Raw genomic sequence first — 23025 nt, 5'->3', positions numbered from 1 at the left:
AACTGGGAACCCCAGACTGGGACCTGAATCCCAAACTGGGACCCCAAACTGAGACCCCGACCCCAAACTAGGAACCCAAACTGGGAACTCCAACCCCAAACTGGGAACCCAAACTGGGACCCCGACCCCAAACTGGGACCCCAAACTGAGACCCTAATCGCAAACTGGAATCCCAAACTGGGACCTCAAACTGGGAACTTCAACCCCAAACTGGGAACCCAAACTGGGAACCCAAACTGGGAACTTCAACCCCAAACTGGGAACCCAAACTGGGATCCGAACCCCAAACTGGGAACCCAACCCCAAACTGGGACCTGAACCCCAAACTGGGACCCCAAACTGGGAGCCCAAACTGGGACCCCAAACTGGGACCCCAAACTGGGACTTGAATCCCAAACTGGGAACCCAAACTGGGATCCGAACCCCAAACTGGGACCCCAAACTGGGACCTCAATCCCAAACTGAGACCTGAACCCCAAACTGGGACCTGAACCCCAAACTGGGAACCCAAACTGGGAACCGAACCCCAAACTGGGAACCCAAACTGGGACCCCAAACTGGGAACCCAAACTGGGACCCCAATCCCAAACTGGGACCCCAAACTGGGACCCCAAACTGGGAACCCAAACTGGGAACCCCAAACTGGGACCCCAAATTAGGAACCCAACCCCAAACGGGGACCCCAAACTGGGAACCCAAACTGGGACCCCAATCCCAAACTGGGGACCCCAAACTGGGAGCCCAGCCCCCAAACCGGGCCCCGCCCCTTTCCGAGGCCCCGCCCCTTTCCCATCAGCCCCCGCGGGGTCTCCGGAGGTCACCGAGCCCCGGGCCGGGCTGGGGGCGGGGCGGGGCGGTGCCCGCTAATTAGGGCCGCTAATTAAGGCCAATTAACGCCCTCGTTAATGAGCCCCAACGGGTTGGGCCCGATGACGTCACCATTGCGAAAGGGCCCCGGTGGGGCGGGGGGGGGAGGGGAGAACCTGAAATGATCCCAAAATGGCCCGAAATGATCCCAAAATGACCCCAAATGATCCCAAAATGACCCCAAATGATCCCAAAAATGCCCCTAAATGACCCCAAAATACCCCCAAATCCCCCCAAATACCCAAAATTATCCCAAAATGGCCCCAAAATACCCAAAATGACACCGAAATATCCCAAAATGACACCAAAATTACACAGAAATGTCTAAAATGACCCCAAATCATCCCAAAATGCCCCCCAAAGCCCCCAAATGACCCCAAATACCCCAAAACACCCAAAATTATCCCCAAATGACCCCAAAATATTTGAAAATACCAAAAATTACCCTAAAATTACCCTAAAATGGCACAAATATACCTCAAATGGTCCCAAAATGCCCCAAAACACCCCAAATACCCAAAGTGATCCCAAAATGACGCAAAATGCCCCAAAATTACTCTGAAAAGACCCAAAACTTATCCCAAACTCCCAAATGACCCAAAAATATTCCCCAACTCCCTAAAACTGATACTGAAATGACCCCAAAATAGCCAAAAATGATCCCAAAATGACCTAAAAATTTCCACAAATGACCCCAAATACCCCAAATTGACCCCAAACTCGCCCCAAATGATCCCAGAATCCTCAAAATTGACCCCAGACTCCCCAAAATGACCCCAAATCTCCCCAAATTCCCCAGAAAATACCCCAAATCCCCTAAACTGACCCAAAAACCACCAAAAAATGACCCAAACTCCTCAAAATTGACCCCAAATCTCCCAAGACTGACCCCAAACCGCCCCAAAAATGACCCAAAAACTCTCCCAAAACGACCCAAACTCTTCAAAACTGACCCCAAACCACCCCAAAAATGACCCCAAATCGCCCCCAAACAACCCCAAAATCACCCCAAACGACCCCAAAATTTCCCACAACTCCCCCAAATCCCCCAGAAATGACCCAAACCACCCCAAAAATGACCCAAAAACTCCCCCAAAATGACCCCAAACCACCCCAAAAATGACCCCAAATTCCCCCGAACAACCCCAAAATGGCCCCAAACTCCCCAAAATGACCCAAAATACCAAAAAAAATCCCCCAAACTCCACAAAACAACCCCAAGAATCCCCAAAAAATCCCCCAAAATGCCCCAAATGCCCCCAAAATGCCCCGAACTGACCCCAAATTTTCGGCTCCGCCCCCCCCAGCGGCGATGACGTGGCGCCCCCTGGCGGCTCCCGCGGCGCTGCTGGCGCTGCTGCTGGTGACAGGTGAGGGACCGCGGGACAGGTGAGGGGACAGGTGAGGGGACAACGGGACAGGTGAGGGGACAGGTGACAATGGGGACAGGTGACAATGGGGACAGGTGACAATGGGGACAGGTGAGGGACCGCGGGACAGGTGAGGGGACAGGTGAGGGGACAACGGGACAGGTGAGGGACAATGGGGACAGGTGACAATGGGGACAGGTGAGGGGACAGGTGAGGGACCGCGGGACAGGTGAGGGGACAGGTGAGGGACAATGGGGACAGGTGAGGGACAATGGGGACAGGTGACAATGGGGACAGGTGAGGGACAATGGGACAGGTGAGGGGAGAGGTGAGGGGACAGGTGAGGGGACAGGTGAGGGACCGCGGGACAGGTGAGGGGACAGGTGACAATGGGGACAGGTGAGGGACCGCGGGACAGGTGACAATGGGGACAGGTGACAATGGGGACAGGTGAGGGACAACGGGACAGGTGAGGGGACAGGTGAGGACAATGGGACAGGTGAGGGGACAGGGGACAATGGGGACAGGTGAGGGACAGGTGAGGGACAGACAATGGGGACAGGTGAGTGAGGGGACAGGTGAGGGGACAATGGGGACAGGTGAGGGACAATGGGACAGGTGAGGGACAGGTGAGGGACAATGGGACAGGTGAGGGGACAGGTGACAATGGGGACAGTGGGGACAGGTGAGGGACAGGTGAGGGACAGGGGGACAGGTGACAATGGGGACAGGTGAGGGACAACGGGACAGGTGAGGGGACAGGTGACAATGGGGACAGGTGAGGGACAATGGGACAGGTGAGGGACAGGTGAGGGACAATCGGGACAGGTGAGGGGACAGGTGACAATGGGGACAGGTGAGGGACAACGGGACAGGTGAGGGGACAGGTGAGGGACAGGTGAGGGACAGGTAAGGGACAACGGGGACAGGTGAGGGGACAGGTGTGGGGACAGGTGACGGGACAGGGGACAATGGGGACAGGTGAGGGACAACGGGACAGGTAGGGACAGGTGAGGGACAGGTAAGGGACAACGGGGACAGGTGAGGGGACAGTGGGGACAGGTGAGGGGACAGGGGACAATGGGGACAGGTGAAAATGGGGACAGGTGAGGGACAGGTGAGGGACTATGGGGGCAGGTGGCACAGGTGACACTGACAGGTGTTCATTGCCCCCACAGTGACACAGGTGACACAGGTGCACAGGGGACAGGTGTCGGGCCATGTCCGGACAGTGAAGGGGACAGGGGACAATGGGGACAGGTGAGGGACAGGTGAGGGACTATGGGGACAATGGGGACAAGGTGACAATCGGGGACAGCGTGGAGGGCACAGGGGACAGAGCCCCACAGGCACAGGGCCAGGTGACACAGGTGACACTGACAGGTGTTCCATGCCCCCACAGTGACACAGGTGACACAGGTGACAGGTGACAGGTGACACTGACAGGTGTCTGTTCCATGTCCCCACAGTGACACAGGTGGCCCAGGTGACAGGTGACACGCGTGTGGTGGGCGGCCACGCCTGCGTGCCCCATTCCCAGCCCTGGCAGGTGGCACAGGTGACACTGACAGGTGTCAGGTGTTCATTGTCCCCACAGTGACACAGGTGACACAGGTGACACAGGTGACACTGACAGGTGTTGTTCCATGTCCCCACAGTGACACAGGTGGCCAGGTGACACAGGTGACACTGACAGGTGTTGTTCCATGTCCCCACAGTGACACAGGTGACACAGGTGACAGGTGTTTTTCCACAGGCCCAGGTGACGTGGTGGCAGGTGGCGGCCACCTGCGTGCCCCATTCCCAGCCCTGGCAGGTGGCACAGGTGACACTGACAGGTGACACAGGTGGCACAGGTGACACTGACAGGTGTTCCATGTCCCCACAGTGACACAGGTGACACAGGTGACACTGACAGGTGTTCCATGTCCCCACAGTGACACAGGTGGCACAGGTGACACTGACAGGTGTCTGTTCCATGTCCCCACAGTGACACAGGTGGCACAGGTGACACTGACAGGTGTTCCATGTCCCCACAGTGACCCAGGTGACAGGTGACAGGTACCTCAGGTGCACAGTACACTGACAGGTGGCAGTCCTGCGCCTCCACATACACTCCCAGCCCTGGCAGGTGGCCGTGCTGGACATGTACAAACTGTACTGCGGGGGAGTCCTGGTGGCGCCGAGATGGGTGGTGACAGCGGCGCACTGCACCACACCTGGGTAAGGACACACCTGGGGACACCTGGGGACACCTGGGGACACACCTGGGTAAGGACACACCTGGGGACACCTGGCACACCTGGGGACACCTGGGGACAGCTGGGGACACACACCTGGGGAGACCTGTCCCTGTCCCCTCCATGTGTCCCTCATGTCCCTCAGATGTCCCTCAGGTGTTCCTCAGGTGTTCCTCAGGTGTTCCTCAGGTGTTCCTCACCCTTCCTGTCCCCTCCATGTATTCCCCATGTCCCTCAGGTGTTCCTGAGATGTTCCTGAGATGTTTCCCAGGTGTTCCTCACCCGTCCCTGTCCTGTCCACGTGTTCCCCATGTCCCTCGGATGTTCCTCAGGTGTTTCTAGGTGTTCCTGAGATGTTCCTCAGATGTTCCTGAGATGTTCCTCAGATGTTCCCCAGGTGTTCCTCACCCGTCCCCATCCTCTCCACGTGTTCCCCATGTCCCCCATGTTCCTCAGATGTTCCTCAGATGTTCCTGTCCCCTCCATGTATTCCCCATGTCCCTCAGATGTTCCTGAGATGTTCCTTAGATGTTCCTGAGATGTTCCTGAGATGTTCCTCAGGTGTTCCTCAGGTGTTCCTCACCCTTCCTGTCCCCTCCATGTATTCCCCGTGTCCCTCAGGTGTTCCTGAGATGTTCCTCAGATGTTCCTCAGATGTTCCTCACCTGTCCCTGTCCTGTCCACGTGTTCCCCATGTCCCTCAGATGTTCCTCAGGTGTTTCTAGATGTTCCTGAGATGTTCCTCAGGTGTTCCTCACCCTTCCTGTCCCCTCCATGTATTCCCCATGTCCCTCAGATGTTCCTCAGATGTTCCTCCCCCCTCCTGGTCCCCTCCATGTATTCCCCATGTCCCTCAGATGTTCCTGAGATGTTCCCCATGTCCCTCAGATGTTCCTCAGGTGTTCCCCAGACCTTCCCCAGGTGTCCCTCACCTTGTTCCTGTCCCGCCAGGGTGACCACGGTGTCCCTGGGCAAGCACCGCCTGTACGCGCGCGAGGCGGGCGAGCAGCGCCGCATGGTGGCCCGCATGGTGGCCCACCCGGGCTACGACCCGTCCACCAAGGACAACGACATCATGCTCCTCAAGCTGCTGTCCCCCGCCTCCATCTCCGACCGCGTCCGGCCCATCCCGGTGGCCTCGTGCCTGCCCCAGCCCGGCACCACCTGCATCACCTCGGGATGGGGGGCCACCACCTCACCTGAAGGTACCTGAAGGAGGGGACGGGGACCAGGTGGCATCTGGGGGGGTTTGGGGCTCCTCGTGCTGATGGGACATGGCCCTGGTGGCATCTGGGGGTTTGGGGGTGCTGATGGGACATGGCCCAGGTGGCATCTGGATGGGGTTTGGGGCTCCTCGTGGTCATCTCATGGTCATTTGGGTGTCCTCGTGGTCATCTCATGGTCACCTGGGTCCTCTGCTGGTCACTCTGGTGGTCACTCTGGTGGTCACCCTGGTGGTCACACTGGTGGTCGCTTTGGACCTCTGGTGGTCACCTGGGCCCATTCCTGGTCGCTTCAGAACCCTGTTGGTCACTCAGTGGTCACTCAGTGGTCACTCGATGGTCACTCAGGCGATCCCCATGATGGTCAGTGTGATGGTCACTCAGCGGTCACTCAGTGATGGTCACTCAGTGGTCACTCAGTGGTCACTCTGTGTCCCACAGTGACCTATCCTGAGGTCCTGCAGCGTGTCAATGTCACTCAGTGGTCACTCAGTGGTCACTCAGTGGTCAATCTGTGTCCCACAGTGACGTACCCCGAGGGCCTGCAGTGTGTCAATGTCACTCAGTGATGGTCACTCAGTGATGGTCACTCAGAGGTCACTCAGTGGTCACTCAGTGGTCACTCAGTGATGGTCACTCAGTGGTCACTCTGTCCGCAGTGACGTACCCTGAGGTTCTGCAGTGTGTCAATGTCACTCAGTGATGGTCACTCAGAGGTCACTCAGTGGTCACTCAGTGGTCACTCAGTGATGGTCACTCAGTGATGGTCACTCAGTGGTCACTCAGTGGTCACTCAGTGGTCCCCATGATGGTCACTCAGTGGTCACTCAGTGATGGTCACTCAGTGATGGTCACTCAGTGGTCACTCAGTGGTCACTCAGTGGTCCCCATGATGGTCACTCAGTGGTCACTCAGTGATGGTCACTCAGTGATGGTCACTCAGTGGTCACTCAGTGGTCACTCAGTGGTCCCCATGATGGTCACTCAGTGGTCACTCAGAGGTCACTCTGTGTCCCACAGTGACGTACCCCGAGGTCCTGCAGTGTGTCAATGTCACTCATGGTCACTCAGTGATGGTCACTCAGGTGATGGTGCTCAATGTCACTCAGTGATGGTCACTCAGTGGTCACTCAGTGATGGTCACTCGTGATGGTCACTGTGATGGTCACTCAGTGGTCACTCAGTGATGGTCACTCAGTGGTCCCCATGATGGTCACTGTGATGGTCACTGTGATGGTCACTCAGTGGTCACTCAGTGGTGGTCACTCAGTGGTCACTCTGTCCCACAGTGACCTACCCGGAGGTCCTGCAGTGTGTCAATGTCACGCTCTTCTCCCCGGCCATTCCTGGTCACTCAGTGGTCACTCTGGTGATCCCTGATGGTCACTCAGTGATGGTCACTCAGGGGTCACTCATGGTCACTGCGATGGTCACTCAGTGGTCACTCTGTCCCCACAGTGACGTACCCCGAGGTCCTGCAGTGTGTCAATGTCACGCTCTTCTCCCCGGCCATTCCTGGTCACTCAGTGGTCACTCTGGTGATTCCCCTGATGGTCACTCAGTGATGGTCACTCAGTGATGGTCACTCAGTGGTCACTCAGTGATGGTCACTCAGTGATGGTCAGTGATGGTCACTCAGTGATGGTCACTCAGGGGTCACTCAGTGGTCACTCTGTCCGCAGTGACGTACCCGGAAGTCCTGCAGTGTGTCAATGTCACGCTCTTCTCCCCGGCCGAGTGTCGCCGTTTCTACCCCGGCTCCATCACCGACAACATGATCTGCGCCGGACACCTGCAGGGGGGGCAGGACTCCTGCCAGGTAACGCACCTGGGCACACCTGGGGGCACCTGGGGCACCTGGGCACACCTGGGCACACCTGGGGACACCTGCAGGGGGGGCAGGACTCCTGCCAGGTAACGCACCTGGGGCACCTGGGCACACCTGGGGCACCTGGGCACACCTGGGCACACCTGGGGACACCTGAGATACACCTGGGGGCACCTGGGGCACCTGGGCACACCTGGGCACACCTGGGGACACCTGCAGGGGGGGCAGGACTCCTGCCAGGTAACGCACCTGGGGCACCTGGGCACATCTGGGGGCACCTGGGGGCACCTGGGCACACCTGGGCACACCTGGGCACCTAAAATACACCTGGGCACACCTGGGGACACCTGCAGGGGGGGCAGGACTCCTGCCAGGTAACGCACCTGGGGCACCTGGGGGCACCTGGGGCACCTGGGCACACCTGGGCACACCTGGGGGCACCTGGGCACACCTGGGCACACCTGGGGGCACCTGGGGCACCTGGGCACACCTGGGGACACCTGCAGGGGGGGCAGGACTCCTGCCAGGTAACGCACCTGGGGCACCTGGGGCACCTGGGGGCACCTGGGCACACCTGGGCACCTAAAATACACCTGGGCACACCTGGGCACACCTGGGGACACCTGAGATACACCTGGGCACACCTGGGCACACCTGAGCACACCTGGGCACACCTGGGGACACCTGCAGGGGGGGCAGGACTCCTGCCAGGTAACGCACCTGGGGGCACCTGGGCACACCTGGGCACACCTGGGCACCTAAAATACACCTGGGCACACCTGGGGACACCTGCAGGGGGGGCAGGACTCCTGCCAGGTAACGCACCTGGGGCACCTGGGCACACCTGGGGACATCTCAGATACACCTGGGGACATCTCAGATATACCTGGGGACACTTGGGCACACCTGGGCACACCTGGGCACCTAAAATACACCTGGGCACACCTGGGCACATCTGGGCACACCTGAGCACACCTGGGCACACCCAGGGACACCTGCAGGGGGGGCAGAACTCCTGCCAGGTAACACCTGGGCACACCTGGGCACACCTGGGCACCTAAAATACACCTGGGCACACCTGGGGACACCTGGGGACAGCTGGGGACAGCTGGGGACATCTGGGGACACCTGGGACACCCCTGGGGACACCTGGGAGGGGTCAGAGGTGCAGGAGAACCTGGGGCCTTCAAACCCAACAAGGTCCACCAAGGGTTTGACCAAGCCAAGGAGAGCTTGGGTGACCCAACCCAATGAGGTCCCCAAACCCAACGAGGTCCACCAAGGGTTCGACCAGTCCATGGGGTCACCAAACCCAACGAGGTCCATCAAGGGGTCACCAAACCCAACAAGGGCTTGGTTGACCAAACCCAACGAGATCCACCAAGGGTTTGGCCAACCCATGGGGTCACCAAACCCAATGAGGTCACCAAACCCAACGAGGTCCACCAAGAGTTTGACCAACCCAAGGGGTCACCAAACCCAACAATGTCACCAAACCCAGCAAGGTCCATCAAGGGGTCACCAAACCCAATGAGGTCTCTCAACCCAACGAGGTCCACCAAGGGGTCACCAAACCCAATGAGGTCACCAAACCCAATGAGGTCCACCAAGAGTTTGACCAACCCATGAGGTCACCAAACCCACCAAGGTCACCAAACCCAGCAAGGTCCACCAAGGGGTCACCAAACCCAATGAGGTCCACCAAGGGGTCACCAAACCCAATGAGGTCCATCAAGGGGTCACCAAACCCAATGAGGTCACCAAACCCAACGAGGTCCACCAAGAGTTTGACCAACCCAAGGGGTCACCAAACCCAACAATGTCACCAAACCCAGCAAGGTCCACCAAGGGGTCACCAAACCCAATGAGGTCACCAAACACAGCAAGGTCCACCAAGGGGTCACCAAACCCAATGAGATCCACCAAGGGGTCACCAAACCCAATGAGGTCACCAAACCCAGCAAGGTCCACCAAGGGGTCACCAAACCCAATGAGATCCACCAAGGGGTCACCAAACCCAATGAGGGGTCAGTTGACCCAACCCAACGGGGTCCACCAAGGGCTTGACCATTCCAAGGAGGTCTGGGTTGACCCCGAAGTTCTCCCGCAGCCCCGGTGGTCACCAGGCTGGTCTCCTGGTGGTGACCGTGTGCCGCTGTCCCCTCAGGGCGACTCCGGCGGGCCCCTGGTGTGCGAGGGCACCTTGCAGGGCATCGTCTCGTGGGGCATGGAGCGCTGCGGGCAGCCGCGGCGCCCAGGTGTCTACACCAAGGTGTGCCGCTACGCCCGCTGGATCCACGACACCATGGAGGACACCTGAGGGACACCCGAGAGGGCTCCTGGGGTGGCACCCGGCGTGGGGCCACCGCGCCATGGAGGACACCTGAGGTGGCACCTGAGGTGGCACCTGGGGTGGATCCAGGAGACCATGGAGGACACCTGAGGGACACCTGAGAGGGCTCCTGAGGTGGCACCTGAGGTGGATCCAGGAGACCATGGAGGACACCTGAGGTGGCACCTGAGGGGACATTAAAGATGTGCCGGGGACTCTGGGCTCTGTGTGGTTTCTTCTGGTCCAAAATTTGGGATTTTGGGGTGAAATTCGTCGGATTTTGGGGAGATTCTGATGAAATTTTGGGGGGAATTTGAGCAAATTTTTGAGGAGATTCTGATGAAATTTTGGGGGTGAATTTGAGCAAATTTTTGAGGAGATTCTGATGGAATTTTGGGGTGACTCTGAGGGAATTTTGGGGTGAATTTGAGGGAATTTTGGGGAGATTCCAAGGGAATTTTGGGGTGAATTTGAGGGAATTTTGGGGAGATTCCAAGGGAATTTTGGGGTGAATTTGAGGGAATTTTGGGGAGATTTGGAGCGAATTCGCGGGGAGTTTTGGGGTGAATTTGAGGGAATCACCCAAATCTCCCGAAATTCTCCCGAAATCGCCCAAAATCCCCCCAAAATCGGCTTTTCCCGGGGTGGGGGAGGGGTGGGAAGGCCCCACCTGCGCCGGCACCGCCCGCGGGGGGTGGGGGAGGGGCCGCGCCGTTAATTAATCATTAACGAGGCCCCCTTTAATTAGCGGGGTCACGCGGAGCCCCCCAAAAAAGCCCCATGGAGCCCCTCGGCCTCATCCTCCTCCTCCTCCTGCTGCCCCCCGGTGAGGGGACCCCGATTTTGGGGGAAATTCGGGGGATTTTGGGGAAATTTGGGCATTTTGGGGAAAATTTTGGGGATTTTGGGGAAAATTCTGGGGATTTTAGGAGAAATTTGGGGGATTTGGGGGGTTAATGGAAAACTTTGGGGGATTTTGGATGGGATTTTGGGGGATTTTAAAGAATATTGGGAGATTTTAGGGGAAATTTTGAGGGTTTTGGAGAAAATCTGGGGGATTTTAGGCGAACCTTGGGGAGGTTTGGGGGAAATTTGGGGGATTTTAGGGGAAAGTTTGGGGGATTTGGGGGCATTTTAAGGGGTTAATGGAAAATTTGGGGGATTTTCGGTGGAAATTTGAGGGGATATTTTTTAAATTTTTAAAAATTATTTTTGGAATTTCGGGGAGTTCTCTGGGATAATTTTGGGGAAATTTAGGGGAGTTTTGCAGAACTTTTGGGTGGAATTTTGAAAAATTTTTGGGTGGCGTTTCAGAAATTTTCTTGAATTTTGGGGTGGAATTTTCAGGATTTTTTGGGTGGAATTCAGGAATTTTTGGGGGCAATCTTCGGGGAATTATTTTGGAAATTCGAGGAATTTTCTGGAATTTTTGGGGCGGAAATTTTGGGAATTTCGGGGGAGATTTTTAAAAAAATTGTTTGTGGAATTTCGGGGAATTTTCGGGGATAATTTGGGGAAACTTTCCGGAGTTTTTGGCGCGGAATTCTGGAAAATTTTCGGGAGGAATTTCGGGAACTTTTTGGCCATTTTGGGGTGGCATCTTCGGGATTTTTCAGGTGGAATCCGGGTAATTTTGGGGGGGGGGGGAATTTTGTGGAATTTTTGGGCGGCATTTTGGAATTTTTCGGGGGGGGGGAATTTTTGGGTGGAATTTTTGGGTGGGAATTTTGGGGGGGAATTTTGGGAAATCTGGGTTGGTTGGGTTTTTTTTTTTTAATTTTTTGGGTGAAATTCGGGGTATTTCATGAAAATTCGGGGATATTTTTTTTGGGGGGGGGGAATTTCGGGAATTTTGGGAATTCTGATTTCCCCCACCCCCTCCCCCCAGGCCGGCCCCACCCCGGGCGGATTTTGGGGGGCTCCGAGTGCCCCCCCAAAGAGCACGCGGGGCTCGTGCGGCTCTTCCAGTTCGACCAGTTCGTGTGCGGGGGGGCCCTGCTGAGCCCCCAGTGGGTGCTGAGCGCCGCCCACTGCCGGGCCAGGTCCGGATGGGACAAACTGGGACAAACTGGGATAAACTGGGAGGGACTGGGAGGGACTGGGAGGGACTGGGAGGCGGTAAAGAGGGGATTTGGGGTTACTGGTTTATACTGGGAGGGACTGGGGGGGCCCTGCTGAGCCCCCAGTGGGTGCTGAGCGCCGCCCAGTGCCGGGCCAGGTCCGGATGGGACAAACTGGGATAAACTGGGACAAACTGGGAGGGACTGGGAGGGGATTGAGATCAAACTGGGAGGGACTGGGAGGCGGTAAAGAGGGGATTTGGGGTTACTGGTTTATACTGGGAGGCACTGGGGGGGCCCTGCTGAGCCCCCGGTGAGTGCTGAGCGCTGCCCACTGCCGGGCCAGGTCCGGATGGGACAAACTGGGATAAACTGGGACAAACTGGGAGGGACTGGGAGGGACTGGGAGGGGATTGAGATCAAACTGGGAGCAACTGGGAGGGACTGGGAGGCGGTAAAGAGGGGATTTGGGGTTACTGGTTTATACTGGGAGGCACTGGGGGGGCCCTGCTGAGCCCCCAGTGGGTGCTGAGCGCCGCCCACTGCCGGGCCAGGTCCGGATGGGACAAACTGGGATAAACTGGGATAAACTGGGAGGGACTGGGAGGGACTGGGAGGGACTGGGAGGGACTGGGAGGCAGTAAAGAGGGGATTTGGGGTTACTGGTTTATACTGGGAGGCACTGGGGGGGCCCTGCTGAGCCCCCAGTGGGTGCTGAGCGCCGCCCACTGCCGGGCCAGGTCCGGATGGGACAAACTGGGACAAACTGGGATAAACTGGGAGGGACTGGGAGGGGATTGAGATCAAACTGGGAGGGACTGGGAGGCGGTAAAGAGGGGATTTGGGGTTACTGGTTTATACTGGGAGGCACTGGGGGGGCCCTGCTGAGCCCCCGGTGAGTGCTGAGCGCCGCCCACTGCCCGGCCAGGTCCGGATGGGACAAACTGGGACAAACTGGGACAAACTGGGATAAACTGGGAGGGACTGGGAGGGACTGGGAGGGACTGGGAGGCTGTAAAGAGGGGATTTGGGGTTACTGGTTTATACTGGGAGGCACTGGGGGGGCCCTGCTGAGCCCCCAGTGGGTGCTGAGCGCCGCCCACTGCCAGGCCAGGTCCGGACCGGACAAACTGGGACAAACTGGGAGGGACTGGGAGGCAGTAAAGAGGAGATTTGGGGTCACTGGTTTATACTGGGAGGGATTGGGAGGGAGTGGGATCAAACTGGGAGGGACTGGGACGGACTGGGAGGGGATTTGGCATTACTGGTTTATACTGGTTTGGGGTTTGAGGTTACTGGGAGGGGACTGGGATGAACTGGGAATGACTTTCCAGCCTCATCCAGGTGAGCACAGGTGAGGGGAATAACTGGGATTACTGGGATTTATCTGGTTACTGGTTAAACTGGGATGGACTGGGGTGGACTGGGGGTTACTGGGATGGACTGGGATGAACTGGTTTGAACTGGGAACGCTCTCCCAGCCTCATCCAGGTGAGCACAGGTGAGCTCAGGTGTGGGGAATAACTGGGATTAATGGGATTTATTTGGTTACTGGTCAAACTGGGGGTTACTGGTTGAACTGGGGGTTACTGGTCTGAACTGGTTTGAACTGGTCCGAACTGGGATCTCCCTCGCAGCCACCTGCAGGTGCGCGCAGGTGAGCACAGCCTGGCCCAGGTGAGCGGCCACGAGCAGTTCGCCGCCGCCGTGGAGCTCGTGGTGCACCCGGACTTCGGCAAAGCCGCGGGAAATCCCCCAAATTTCGGCGATTTTGGGAAATCCGGGAATTTTTCCGGGAATCCCGGGAATCCCGAGGAGTTTTTTGGGAATTTTTTGGGGGATTTTTTGGAGGATTCCGGCCGCTCCCACGACCTGATGCTGCTGAGGGTGGAGCCGCCCTTCACCTGCGGGCCGCGGGTGAGGCCCCTCCCCCTGGCCGAGGCCACGCCCACCCCCGGCTCCACCTGCACCGTGATGGGCTGGGGCAGCACCAGCAGCCCCGAGGGTACGGACTGGGCATACTGGGTCATACTGGGAGCGACTGGGAGCGACTGGGATCAAACTGGTTTATACTGGGAGGGACTGGGATCAAACTGGTTTATACTGGGAGGGGATTGGGAGAGACTGGGAGGGACTGGGATCAAACTGGGAGCGACTGGGAGTGACTGGGAGGGGATTGGGATCAAACTGGTTTGGACTGGGAGGGACTGGGATGGACTGGGATGGACTGGGATCAAACTGGGAGTGACTGGGAGGGGATTGGGAGAGACTGGTTTATACTGGGAGGGGATTGGGAGAGACTGGGAGGGACTGGGATCAAACTGGGGTGGACTGGTTTGGACTGGGAGGGACTGGGAGGGACTAGGATGGACTGGGAGTGGACTGGGATCAAACTGGGAGTGACTGGGAGCAGACTGGGAGAGACTGGTTTATACTGGGAGGCACTGGTTTGTACTGGGAGGAAGTGGGAGAGGATTGGAAGTGGATTGGGAGGGGACTGGTTTGTACTGGGATGGGCTGGGGTGGAACTGGGAAGGACTGGGAGGGACTGGGAGGGGATTGGGAGGGACTGGGAGTTACTGGTTTATACTGGGAGGGAACTGGGATCAAACTGGGAGGGACTGGGAGGGACTGGTTTATACTGGGAGGGGATTGGGGGAGCACTGGTTTATACTGGTTTGGGGTTTGGGGTGACTGGGAGTGGTCTGGGAGGGCCCCAGCTGTCCCCAGGTGTGTCCCAGGTGTCCCCAGGTGTGTCCCCAGGTGTGTCCCCAGGTGTGTCCCCAGGTGTGTCCCAGGTGTGTCCCCAGGTGTGTCCCCAGGTGTGTCCCAGGTGTGTCCCCAGGTGTATCCCAGGTGTATCCCATGTGTGTCCCAGGTGTGTCCCAGTGTCCCCAGGTGTGTCCCCAGGTGTGTCCCCAGGTGTGTCCCAGGTGTGTCCCCAGGTGTATCCCAGGTGTATCCCATGTGTGTCCCAGGTGTGTCCCAGCTGTCCCCAGGTGTGTCCCCAGGTGTGTCCCCAGGTGTGTCCCAGGTGTGTCCCAGGTGTGTCCCAGGTGTCCCCAGGTGTGTCCCAGGTGTGTCCCAGGTGTGTCCCAGGTGTATCCCAGGTGTATCCCAGGTGTGTCCCAGGTGTGTCCCCAGGTGTGTCCCAGGTGTGTCCCAGGTGTGTCCCCAGGTGTGTCCCCAGGTGTATCCCAGGTGTGTCCCCAGGTGTGTCACAGGTGTGTCCCAGGTGTATCCCAGGTGTGTCCCCAGGTGTGTCCCCAGGTGTATCCCAGGTGTATCCCAGGTGTGTCCCCAGGTGTGTCCCCAGGTGTGTCCCCAGGTGTGTCCCAGGTGTGTCCCCAGGTGTATCCCAGGTGTATCCCAGGTGTGTCCCCAGGTGTGTCCCCAGGTGTGTCCCCAGGTGTGTGTCCCCAGGTGTGTCCCAGGTGTCCCCAGGTGTGTCCCAGGTGTGTCCCAGGTGTGTCCCAGTGTGTCCCCAGGTGTGTCCCAGGTGTGTCCCCAGGTGTGTCCCCAGGTGTATCCCAGGTGTATCCCAGGTGTGTCCCCAGGTGTGTCCCAGGTGTGTCCCCAGGTGTGTCCCAGGTGTATCCCAGGTGTGTCCCCAGGTGTGTCCCAGGTGTGTCCCAGGTGTATCCCAGGTGTGTCCCCAGGTGTGTCCCAGGTGTGTCCCCAGGTGTATCCCAGGTGTGTCCCCAGGTGTGTCCCAGGTGTGTCCCCAGGTGTGTCCCAGGTGTGTCCCAGGTGTGTCCCCAGGTGTGTCCCCAGGTGTCCCCAGGTGTGTCCCAGGTGTCCCCAGGTGTATCCCAGGTGTGTCCCAGGTGTGTCCCAGGTGTGTCCCCAGGTGTGTCCCCAGGTGTGTCCCAGGTGTCCCCAGGTGTGTCCCAGGTGTGTCCCAGGTGTGTCCCAGGTGTGTCCCAGGTGTCCCCAGGTGTGTCCCCAGGTGTATCCCAGGTGTCCCCAGGTGTATCCCAGGTGTGTCCCCAGGTGTATCCCAGGTGTATCCCAGGTGTGTCCCCAGGTGTATCCCAGGTGTCCCCAGGTGTATCCCAGGTGTGTCCCCAGGTGTATCCCAGGTGTCCCCAGGTGTGTCCCCAGGTGTATCCCAGGTGTATCCCAGGTGTCCCCAGGTGTGTCCCAGGTGTCCCCAGCTGTCCCCAGGTGTGTCCCCAGGTGTGTCCCCAGGTGTATCCCAGGTGTGTCCCCAGGTATGTCCCCAGGTGTATCCCAGGTGTGTCCCAGGGGTGTCCCCAGGTGTATCCCAGGTGTGTCCCAGGTGTGTCCCCAGGTGTGTCCCAGGTGTGTCCCAGGTGTCCCCAGGTGTGTCCCAGGTGTGTCCCCAGGTGTATCCCAGCTGTCCCCAGGTGTATCCCAGGTGTCCCCAGCTGTCCCCAGGTGTGTCCCCAGGTGTATCCCAGGTGTGTCCCCAGGTGTGTCCCAGCTGTCCCCAGGTGTATCCCAGGTGTATCCCAGGTGTCCCCAGGTGTCCCCAGGTGTGTCCCAGGTGTGTCCCAGCTGTCCCAGCTGTCCCCAGGTGTGTCCCAGCTGTCCCCAGGTGTCCCCCTGTGTCCCCAGAGTCGTACCCAGACGTCCCCCAGTGCCTCAATGTCACCGTGCTCGGGGACAGCGCCTGCAGCGCGGCCTACGGGGCGCAGGTGACAGCGGACATGCTGTGCGCAGGTGTGCCCGAGGGCGGCAAGGACTCCTGCCAGGTGCGGCGTCGCGGTTGCACCTGTGTGTCACCTGTGTGTCACCTGTGTTAGCTGTGTGTCACCTGTGTCACCTGTCTGTGTCACCTGTGTTAGCTGCGTGTTACCTGTGTGTCACCTGTGTGTCACCTGTGTGTCACCTGTGTGTCACCTGTGTCACCTGTGTCACCTGTGTTAGCTGTGTGTCACCTGTGTCACCTGTGTGTCACCTGTGTTAGCTGTGTCACCTGTGTGTCACCTGTGTGTCACCTGTGTGTCACCTGTGTGTGTCACCTGTGTTAGCTGTGTCACCTGTGTGTCACCTGTGTGTCACCTGCCTGTGTCACCTGTGTCACCTGTGTGTCACCTGTGTGTCACCTGTGTGTCACCTGTGTGTCACCTGTGTCACCTGTGTGTCACCTGTCCCCACTGTCCCAAATGTCCCTAAACCCTCTAAATGTCCCCGAAGTCCCCAATGTCCCCAAGCCCATTTTCCCCAATTTCCCCCATTTTTCCCAATGTCCCCAATGTCCCCCCAATGTCCCCAATCCAATTTTTCCCAATTTCCCCCCATTTTCCCCATTTTTCCCCAATGTCCCCAAAGTCCCCAATGTCCCCCCAATGTCCCCAAAGTCCCCAGCCCCATTTCCCCAATTTCCCCCCCCATTTTTTCCCAATTTTCGCCCATTTTTCCCCAAACCCCCGATGTCCCCAATGTCCCCAATGTCCCCAATGTCCCCAATCCTATTTTCCCCAATTTCCCCCATTTTTCCCCAAACCCCCCAATGTCCCCAAGGTCCCCAAGCCCAATTTACCCAATTCCCCCCGATTTTTCCCCAATCCCTCCAATGTCCCCCCAATGTCCCCAAAGTCCCCAGTCCCATTTCCCCAATTTCCCCCCATTTTTTCCCAATTTTCCCCATTTTTCCCAGTTTCCCCCCATTTTTCCCCAAACCCCCCAATCCCCCCAATCCCCCCAAAGTCCCCAATGTCCCCTCAATGTCCGCAATGTCCCCAATCCCATTTTTCCCAATTTCTCCCATTTTTCCCAATTTCCCCCCGTTTTTCCCCAAACCCCCCAATGTCCCCCATGTCCCCTCTGTGTCCCCACCTGGGTGCCCCAAACCCCCAAGGCCCCTGTCCCTGTGTGTCCCAGGGGCCCAGCTCCTGCCGGCCAGTCCGGTGTCCTGGGGCGGTCACCCCTGTGGTCAGCCCGGCCAGCCGGGGGTCTACGCCCGCGTCCAGCCCGCCCTGGCCTGGATCCGAGAGGTCACCGGAGTGACCGCTGACCCCTCCTGTGACCCCGAGTGACCCTGAGTGACCACGGACACCACGGAGTGACCGGTGACCCCTTGTGAGACCCCGAGTGACCAGTGACCCCTCCTGTGACCCTGAGTGCCCATGGAGACCAATGAGTGACCGCTGACCCCTCCTGTGACCCTGAGTGACCACTGACCCCTCATATGACCCTGAGTGACCACGGACAGCCTGAGTGACCACTGAACCCCCTGAGTGACCACTGACACCATGGAATGACCACTGATAGCCCAAGTGACCGCTGACCCCTCATGTGACGCTGAGTGACCGCTGACACCAATGAGTGACCCCTGACCCCTCCTGTGACCCTGAGTGACCATGGACACCAATGAGTGACCGCTGACCCCTCCTGTGACCCCGAGTGACCGCTGACACCAATGAGTGACCGCTGACCCCTCCCTTTGCAATAAAGACCAATCAGAGCTCAGAGTGCATCTGGCTCCGCCCCCTTCGCGTTGTCTGATTGGCTGGGGAGGGGGGTGAGGTCAGTGGTGGCTCTGGGAGCAAACTGGGAGCAAACTGCGAACGTTTTCCCCTCAGATTTCAGCCTTTTTTGCCTTAAATTTCTCCCCCCTTTCCCCTCAGATTTTCCACCTTTTCCCCTCACATTTCCTACCCTTTTTATCCTCGTATTTCCTACTCTTTTCCCCTCAAATTCTCCCCTCACGTTTCCCTCGTTTTTCCCCTCATGTTTCCCTCGTTTTTCCCCCTCACGTTTCCCGCCATTTTCCCCTCACAATTCCCAACCCTTTTGCCTTCCCATTTTTCACCTTTTCCCCCTCACATCTCCCTTGTTTTTCCCTGAAGTTTTCCATCCTTTTCCCCTCACATTTTCCTCACGTTTCCCTCAGTTTTTCTCCTCACTTTTCCCTTCATTTTTGCCTCACATTTCCCCATTTCCCGCTCATTTTCCCCTCACATTTCCCCCAACCCATTTTCTTGCCTGTTTCCCTCCATTTTCCCCACCTTTCCTCCATTTTCCCTCACATTTCCCTTGTTTTCCCCTGACGTTTTCCATCCTTTTCCCCTCACATTTTCCCAATCCTTTTACCTTCCCATTTTTTTCCTTTTCCCCTCACATTTTCCGGTTTTCCCTCAATTTTTGCCCATCATTTTCCCTCCATTTCCCCCTCACTTTTCCCTCCATTTTCCCCTCACGTTTCCCGCCATTTTCCCCTCACATTTCCCAACCCTTTTCCTCCCATTTTCCCTCCTTTCCCCCCACATCCCCTTTTTTACCCAAGTTTTCCATCCTTTTCACCTTTTCCCTCACATTTCCCTCGGTTTTCCCTCAACTTTTCCATCATTTTCCCCTCATTTTTTCCTCACTTTTCCCTCCATTTTCCCCTCACGTTTCCCTCCATTTTCCCCTCACGTTTCCCAATCCTTTTACCTTCCCATTTTTCACCTTTTCCCCCTCACATCTCCCTCGGTTTTCCCCTCAAGTTTTCCATCATTTTCCCCTCATGATTTCCTCACTTTTCCCTCCATTTTCCCCCTCATGTTTCCCACCATTTCCTCCTCATATTTCCCACCTTTTTTCCTCCCTTTTCCTGTCTTTCCCCTCATTTTGCTGCCCTTTTCCCCTCAAAATTCCCGTTTTCCCCTCATTTTGCTGCCCTTTTCCCCTCAAAATTCCCATTTTCCCCTCACATTTCCCGCGTTTTTCCCCCTCACATTTCCCGCCTTTTTCCCCCTCAAAATTCCCATTTCCTGACTTTTTTCCTCATTTTTCCTTGAGAGTTTTTTGGGGTCTTGATGTGACATCCAGCCCACCCCCCACCCAGGTATTACGAGGAGCCCCTCAGGTGTTGCAGGTGAAGTAAAAAAAACACTCAGGTATTAAAAGGAGCCACTCAGGTGTTACAGGTGAGGTCAAGGAGCCCCTCAGGTGCCCCCCAGGTGCTCCAGGTACCCCCCAAGTGCTCCAGGTGACCCCCCAGGTGCTCCAGGTGAGCCCCAGGTGATCCCTCAGGTGTCACAAGGAGCCTCCCAGGTGTCACAGGTGAGGCCAAGGAGCCCCCCAGGTGCCCCCCAGGTGTTACAAGGAGCTCCCCCAGGTGTGCTCAGGTGCCCCCCAGGTGCTCCAGGTGCCCCCCAGGTATTACAAGGGCCCCCCCCAGGTGTTACAGGTGAAGTCAAAAAACCACTCAGGTGTTAAAAGGAGCCACTCAGGTGTTACAGGTGAGGTCAAGGAGCCCCTCAGGTGCCCCCCAGGTGCTCCAGGTGAGCCCCAGGTGACCCCTCAGGTGTCACAAGGAGCCTCTCAGGTGTCACAGGTGAGGCCATGAAGCCTCCCAGGTGTCTCAGGTGCGCCCAGGTGCGTCAGTCGCCGCCGTTGGCGCGGATGGTGCGGCGGATCCAGGTGGTGAAGGCGCAGACCCGGCTGTACACACCTGGCTTGCCCTGCTGGCCGCACACCTGCAGCCCCCAGGAGACCACGCCCTGCAGGTACCCGTCACACACCAGCGGGCCCCCGGAGTCACCCTGGGACAGGTGAGACACAGGTGGGACAGGTGAGGGACAGGTGAGAGACAGGTGGGACAGGTGAGTCCCCCCAGGTGTTTCCCACCCATTCGCCCCCATACAGGTGAGTCCCCCCAGGTGCTCTTGAGGTATTTCCCATTCCCCTCATACAGGTGAGTCCCAGCCCCACTCCCTCCCATACAGGTGAGTTTCCCCGTACAGGTGAGTCCCCCCAGGTGTTCCCACCCTTCCCCCCCCCAGGTAAGTCACACACACACACACCTGGCCCCTCCCCCCCTCAGGTGTATCTCAGGTGTGCTCAGGTGTATCTGAGATGTACCCAGGTGTATCCCAGGTGTGCCCAGGTGTATCCCAGGTATACCCACGTGTACTCAGGTGCGCTCAGCTGTAGCTCACGTGTGCCTCCCCCACACCTGGCCCCTCCTCCACTCCCTCAGGTGTGCCCCCCCCCACACCTGGCCACACCTGGCCACGCACCTGGCAGGAGTCGGTGCTGTCCCCGGCGCGGCCGCCGGCGCAAAGCATGTTGGGAGTGATGGCACCTGGGTACAGGTGAGCGCAGGCGGCATTGGACCAGGTGAACACCTCCCCGCACTGCAGCACGTCCGGGAACGCACCTGGCGCAGGTGAGAGACAGGTGTGAGACAGGTGGAGATGGATGGGACAGGTGAGGACAGGCAGAGATGGATAGGACAGGTGAGGGACAGGTGAGTCCCCCAGGTGTGTCTCACCTGTCCCCCAGGTGTGTCCCCCCTCTCACCTGTCCCTCAGGTGTGTCCCCATCCCCCCACCCCCCTCACCTGTCCCGCCCCCACCCCTCACCTGTCCCCCAGGTGCGTCCTCCCCCCTTTACCTGTCCCCCCCAGGTGCGTCTCACCTTGCGGGCTGCGGGTGCTGCCCCAGCCGCTCACCACACACCTGTCCCCCCCCTCACCTCACCTGTCCCCCAGGTGTGTCCCCACCCCCTCCCCCCTCACCTCACCTGTCCCCCAGGTGTGTCCTCCCCCCTTTACCTGTCCCCCAGGTGTGTCCCCACCCCCTCCTCTTCATCCCCACCCCTCACCTGTCCCCCCAGGTGTGTCCCTCCCACCCCTCACCTGTCCCCCCAGGTGTGTCCCCCGCACCCCCTCACCTGTCCCCCCCAGGTGAGTCTCACCTTGCGGGCTGCGGGTGCTGCCCCAGCCGCTCACCACACACCTGTCCCCCACCTGGGGGCACCTGCGGGGCAGCGGCACGGGGCGCACGCGCGGGCTCAGCTGGGCGGGGCCGCTGAGGCGCAGCAGCATGACGTCACTGTCATGGCGGCCGGGCAGGTAGCGCGGGTGCACGAAGGCGCGCGCCCAGGTGAGGCATTGCTCCGCCCCGTCCCGCTCCTTCAGGCTGTGCTCGCCCAGCAGGACCCGCAGCGGGCTGCACAGGTAAAGATGAGCACAGGTGAGCACAGGTGAGCTCACCTGGGACAGGTAAATACACCTGGGACAGGAAAATACACCTGGGACAGGTTAATGGGGTTTTATAATGGGACAGGTGAGCGCAGGTAAAGGTGAGCACAGGTGAGCACAGGTGAGCTCACCTGGGACAGGTAAATACACCTGGGACAGGTGGGGGACAGGTGAGCTCACCTGGGGACAGGTAAATGGGGTTTATAATGGGACAGGTGAGGGACAGGTAAATGGGGTTTATAATGGGACAGGTGAGGGACAGGTGAGCTCACCTGGGGACAGGTAAATGGGGTTTACAATGGGACAGGTGGGGGACAGGTAAATGGGGTTTATAATGGGACAGGTGAGGGACAGGTGAGCTCACCTGGGGACAGGTAAATGGGGTTTATAATGGGACAGGTGAGGGACAGGTGAGCTCACCTGGGGCAGGTAAATGGGGTTTATAATGGGACAGGTGAGGGACAGGTGAGCTCACCTGGGACAGGTAAATGGGGTTTATAATGGGACAGGTGGGGGACAGGTAAATGGGGTTTATAATGGGACAGGTGAGGGACAGGTGAGCTCACCTGGGGACAGGTAAATGGGGTTTATAATGGGACAGGTGAGGGACAGGTGAGCTCACCTGGGGACAGGTAAATGGGGTTTATAATGGGACAGGTGGGGGACAGGTGAGCTCACCTGGGGACAGGTAAATGGGGTTTATAATGGGACAGGTGAGGGACAGGTGAGCTCACCTGGGACAGGTAAATGGGGTTTATAATGGGACAGGTGGGGGACAGGTAAATGGGGTTTAGAATGGGACAGGTGAGGGACAGGTGAGCTCACCTGGGGACAGGTAAATGGGGTTTATAATGGGACAGGTGGGGGACAGGTGAGCTCACCTGGGGACAGGTAAATGGGGTTTATAATGGGACAGGTGAGGGACAGGTGAGCTCACCTGGGACAGGTAAATGGGGTTTATAATGGGACAGGTGGGGGACAGGTGAGCTCACCTGGGGCAGGTAAATGGGGTTTATAATGGGACAGGTGAGGGACAGGTGAGCTCACCTGGGACAGGTAAATGGGGTTTATAATGGGACAGGTGGGGGGACAGGTGAGCTCACCTGGGGACAGGTAAATGGGGTTTATAATGGGACAGGTGAGGGACAGGTGAGCTCACCTGGGG

At 58.1% G+C, this 23025-nt stretch overlaps 3 protein-coding genes across 3 annotated transcripts; 2 read left to right on the top strand and 1 right to left on the bottom strand.

The window, feature by feature from the left end:
• Window positions 1-4357: 4357 nt before the first annotated feature.
• LOC115916071 (kallikrein-14-like) lies at window positions 4358-10075 on the top strand. The gene is made up of 4 exons (XM_030969784.1): window positions 4358-4460; window positions 5429-5682; window positions 7383-7519; window positions 9696-10075. Exons 1-4 carry the CDS (start codon window positions 4384-4386, stop codon window positions 9846-9848), a joined length of 621 nt encoding a protein of 206 aa, XP_030825644.1. The 5' UTR covers window positions 4358-4383; the 3' UTR covers window positions 9849-10075.
• Window positions 10076-10640: 565 nt separating this feature from the next.
• Window positions 10641-17925, top strand: LOC115916072 (trypsin-like). The gene is made up of 5 exons (XM_030969786.1): window positions 10641-10686; window positions 11749-11902; window positions 13558-13925; window positions 16502-16660; window positions 17771-17925. The coding sequence occupies exons 1-5, from the start codon at window positions 10641-10643 to the stop codon at window positions 17923-17925; spliced, it is 882 nt and encodes a 293-aa protein (XP_030825646.1).
• Window positions 17926-20094: 2169 nt separating this feature from the next.
• LOC115916070 (kallikrein-15-like) lies at window positions 20095-21828 on the bottom strand (the record flags this gene model as incomplete). The annotated part of the gene is made up of 3 exons (XM_030969783.1): window positions 20095-20418; window positions 20896-21035; window positions 21551-21828. Coding segments are annotated over 3 exons (580 nt in total), but the record flags the coding sequence as incomplete, so codon positions are not given.
• Between the last annotated feature and the right edge of the window lie 1197 nt (window positions 21829-23025).

Source organism: Camarhynchus parvulus, unplaced genomic scaffold (assembly GCF_901933205.1).
Source record: "Camarhynchus parvulus unplaced genomic scaffold, STF_HiC, whole genome shotgun sequence".
NCBI lineage: Eukaryota > Metazoa > Chordata > Aves > Passeriformes > Thraupidae > Camarhynchus > Camarhynchus parvulus.
This window is presented reverse-complemented; position numbering and strand designations above follow the sequence as displayed.

Excerpts from the sequence above, each read along its gene's own strand:
- LOC115916071 (XM_030969784.1), top strand. The coding sequence starts at position 4,384 with ATGTACAAACTGTACTGCGGGGGAGTCCTGGTGGCGCCGAGATGGGTG. Across the intron at positions 5,683-7,382 it reads GGCCACCACCTCACCTGAAG|TGACGTACCCGGAAGTCCTG; the intron begins GTACCTGAAGGA and ends CTCTGTCCGCAG. Across the intron at positions 7,520-9,695 it reads GGGGGCAGGACTCCTGCCAG|GGCGACTCCGGCGGGCCCCT; the intron begins GTAACGCACCTG and ends CTGTCCCCTCAG.
- LOC115916072 (XM_030969786.1), top strand. The coding sequence starts at position 10,641 with ATGGAGCCCCTCGGCCTCATCCTCCTCCTCCTCCTGCTGCCCCCCG. Across the intron at positions 11,903-13,557 it reads GCCGCCCACTGCCGGGCCAG|CCACCTGCAGGTGCGCGCAG; the intron begins GTCCGGATGGGA and ends TCTCCCTCGCAG. Across the intron at positions 16,661-17,770 it reads GCGGCGTCGCGGTTGCACCT|GGGCCCAGCTCCTGCCGGCC; the intron begins GTGTGTCACCTG and ends TGTGTGTCCCAG.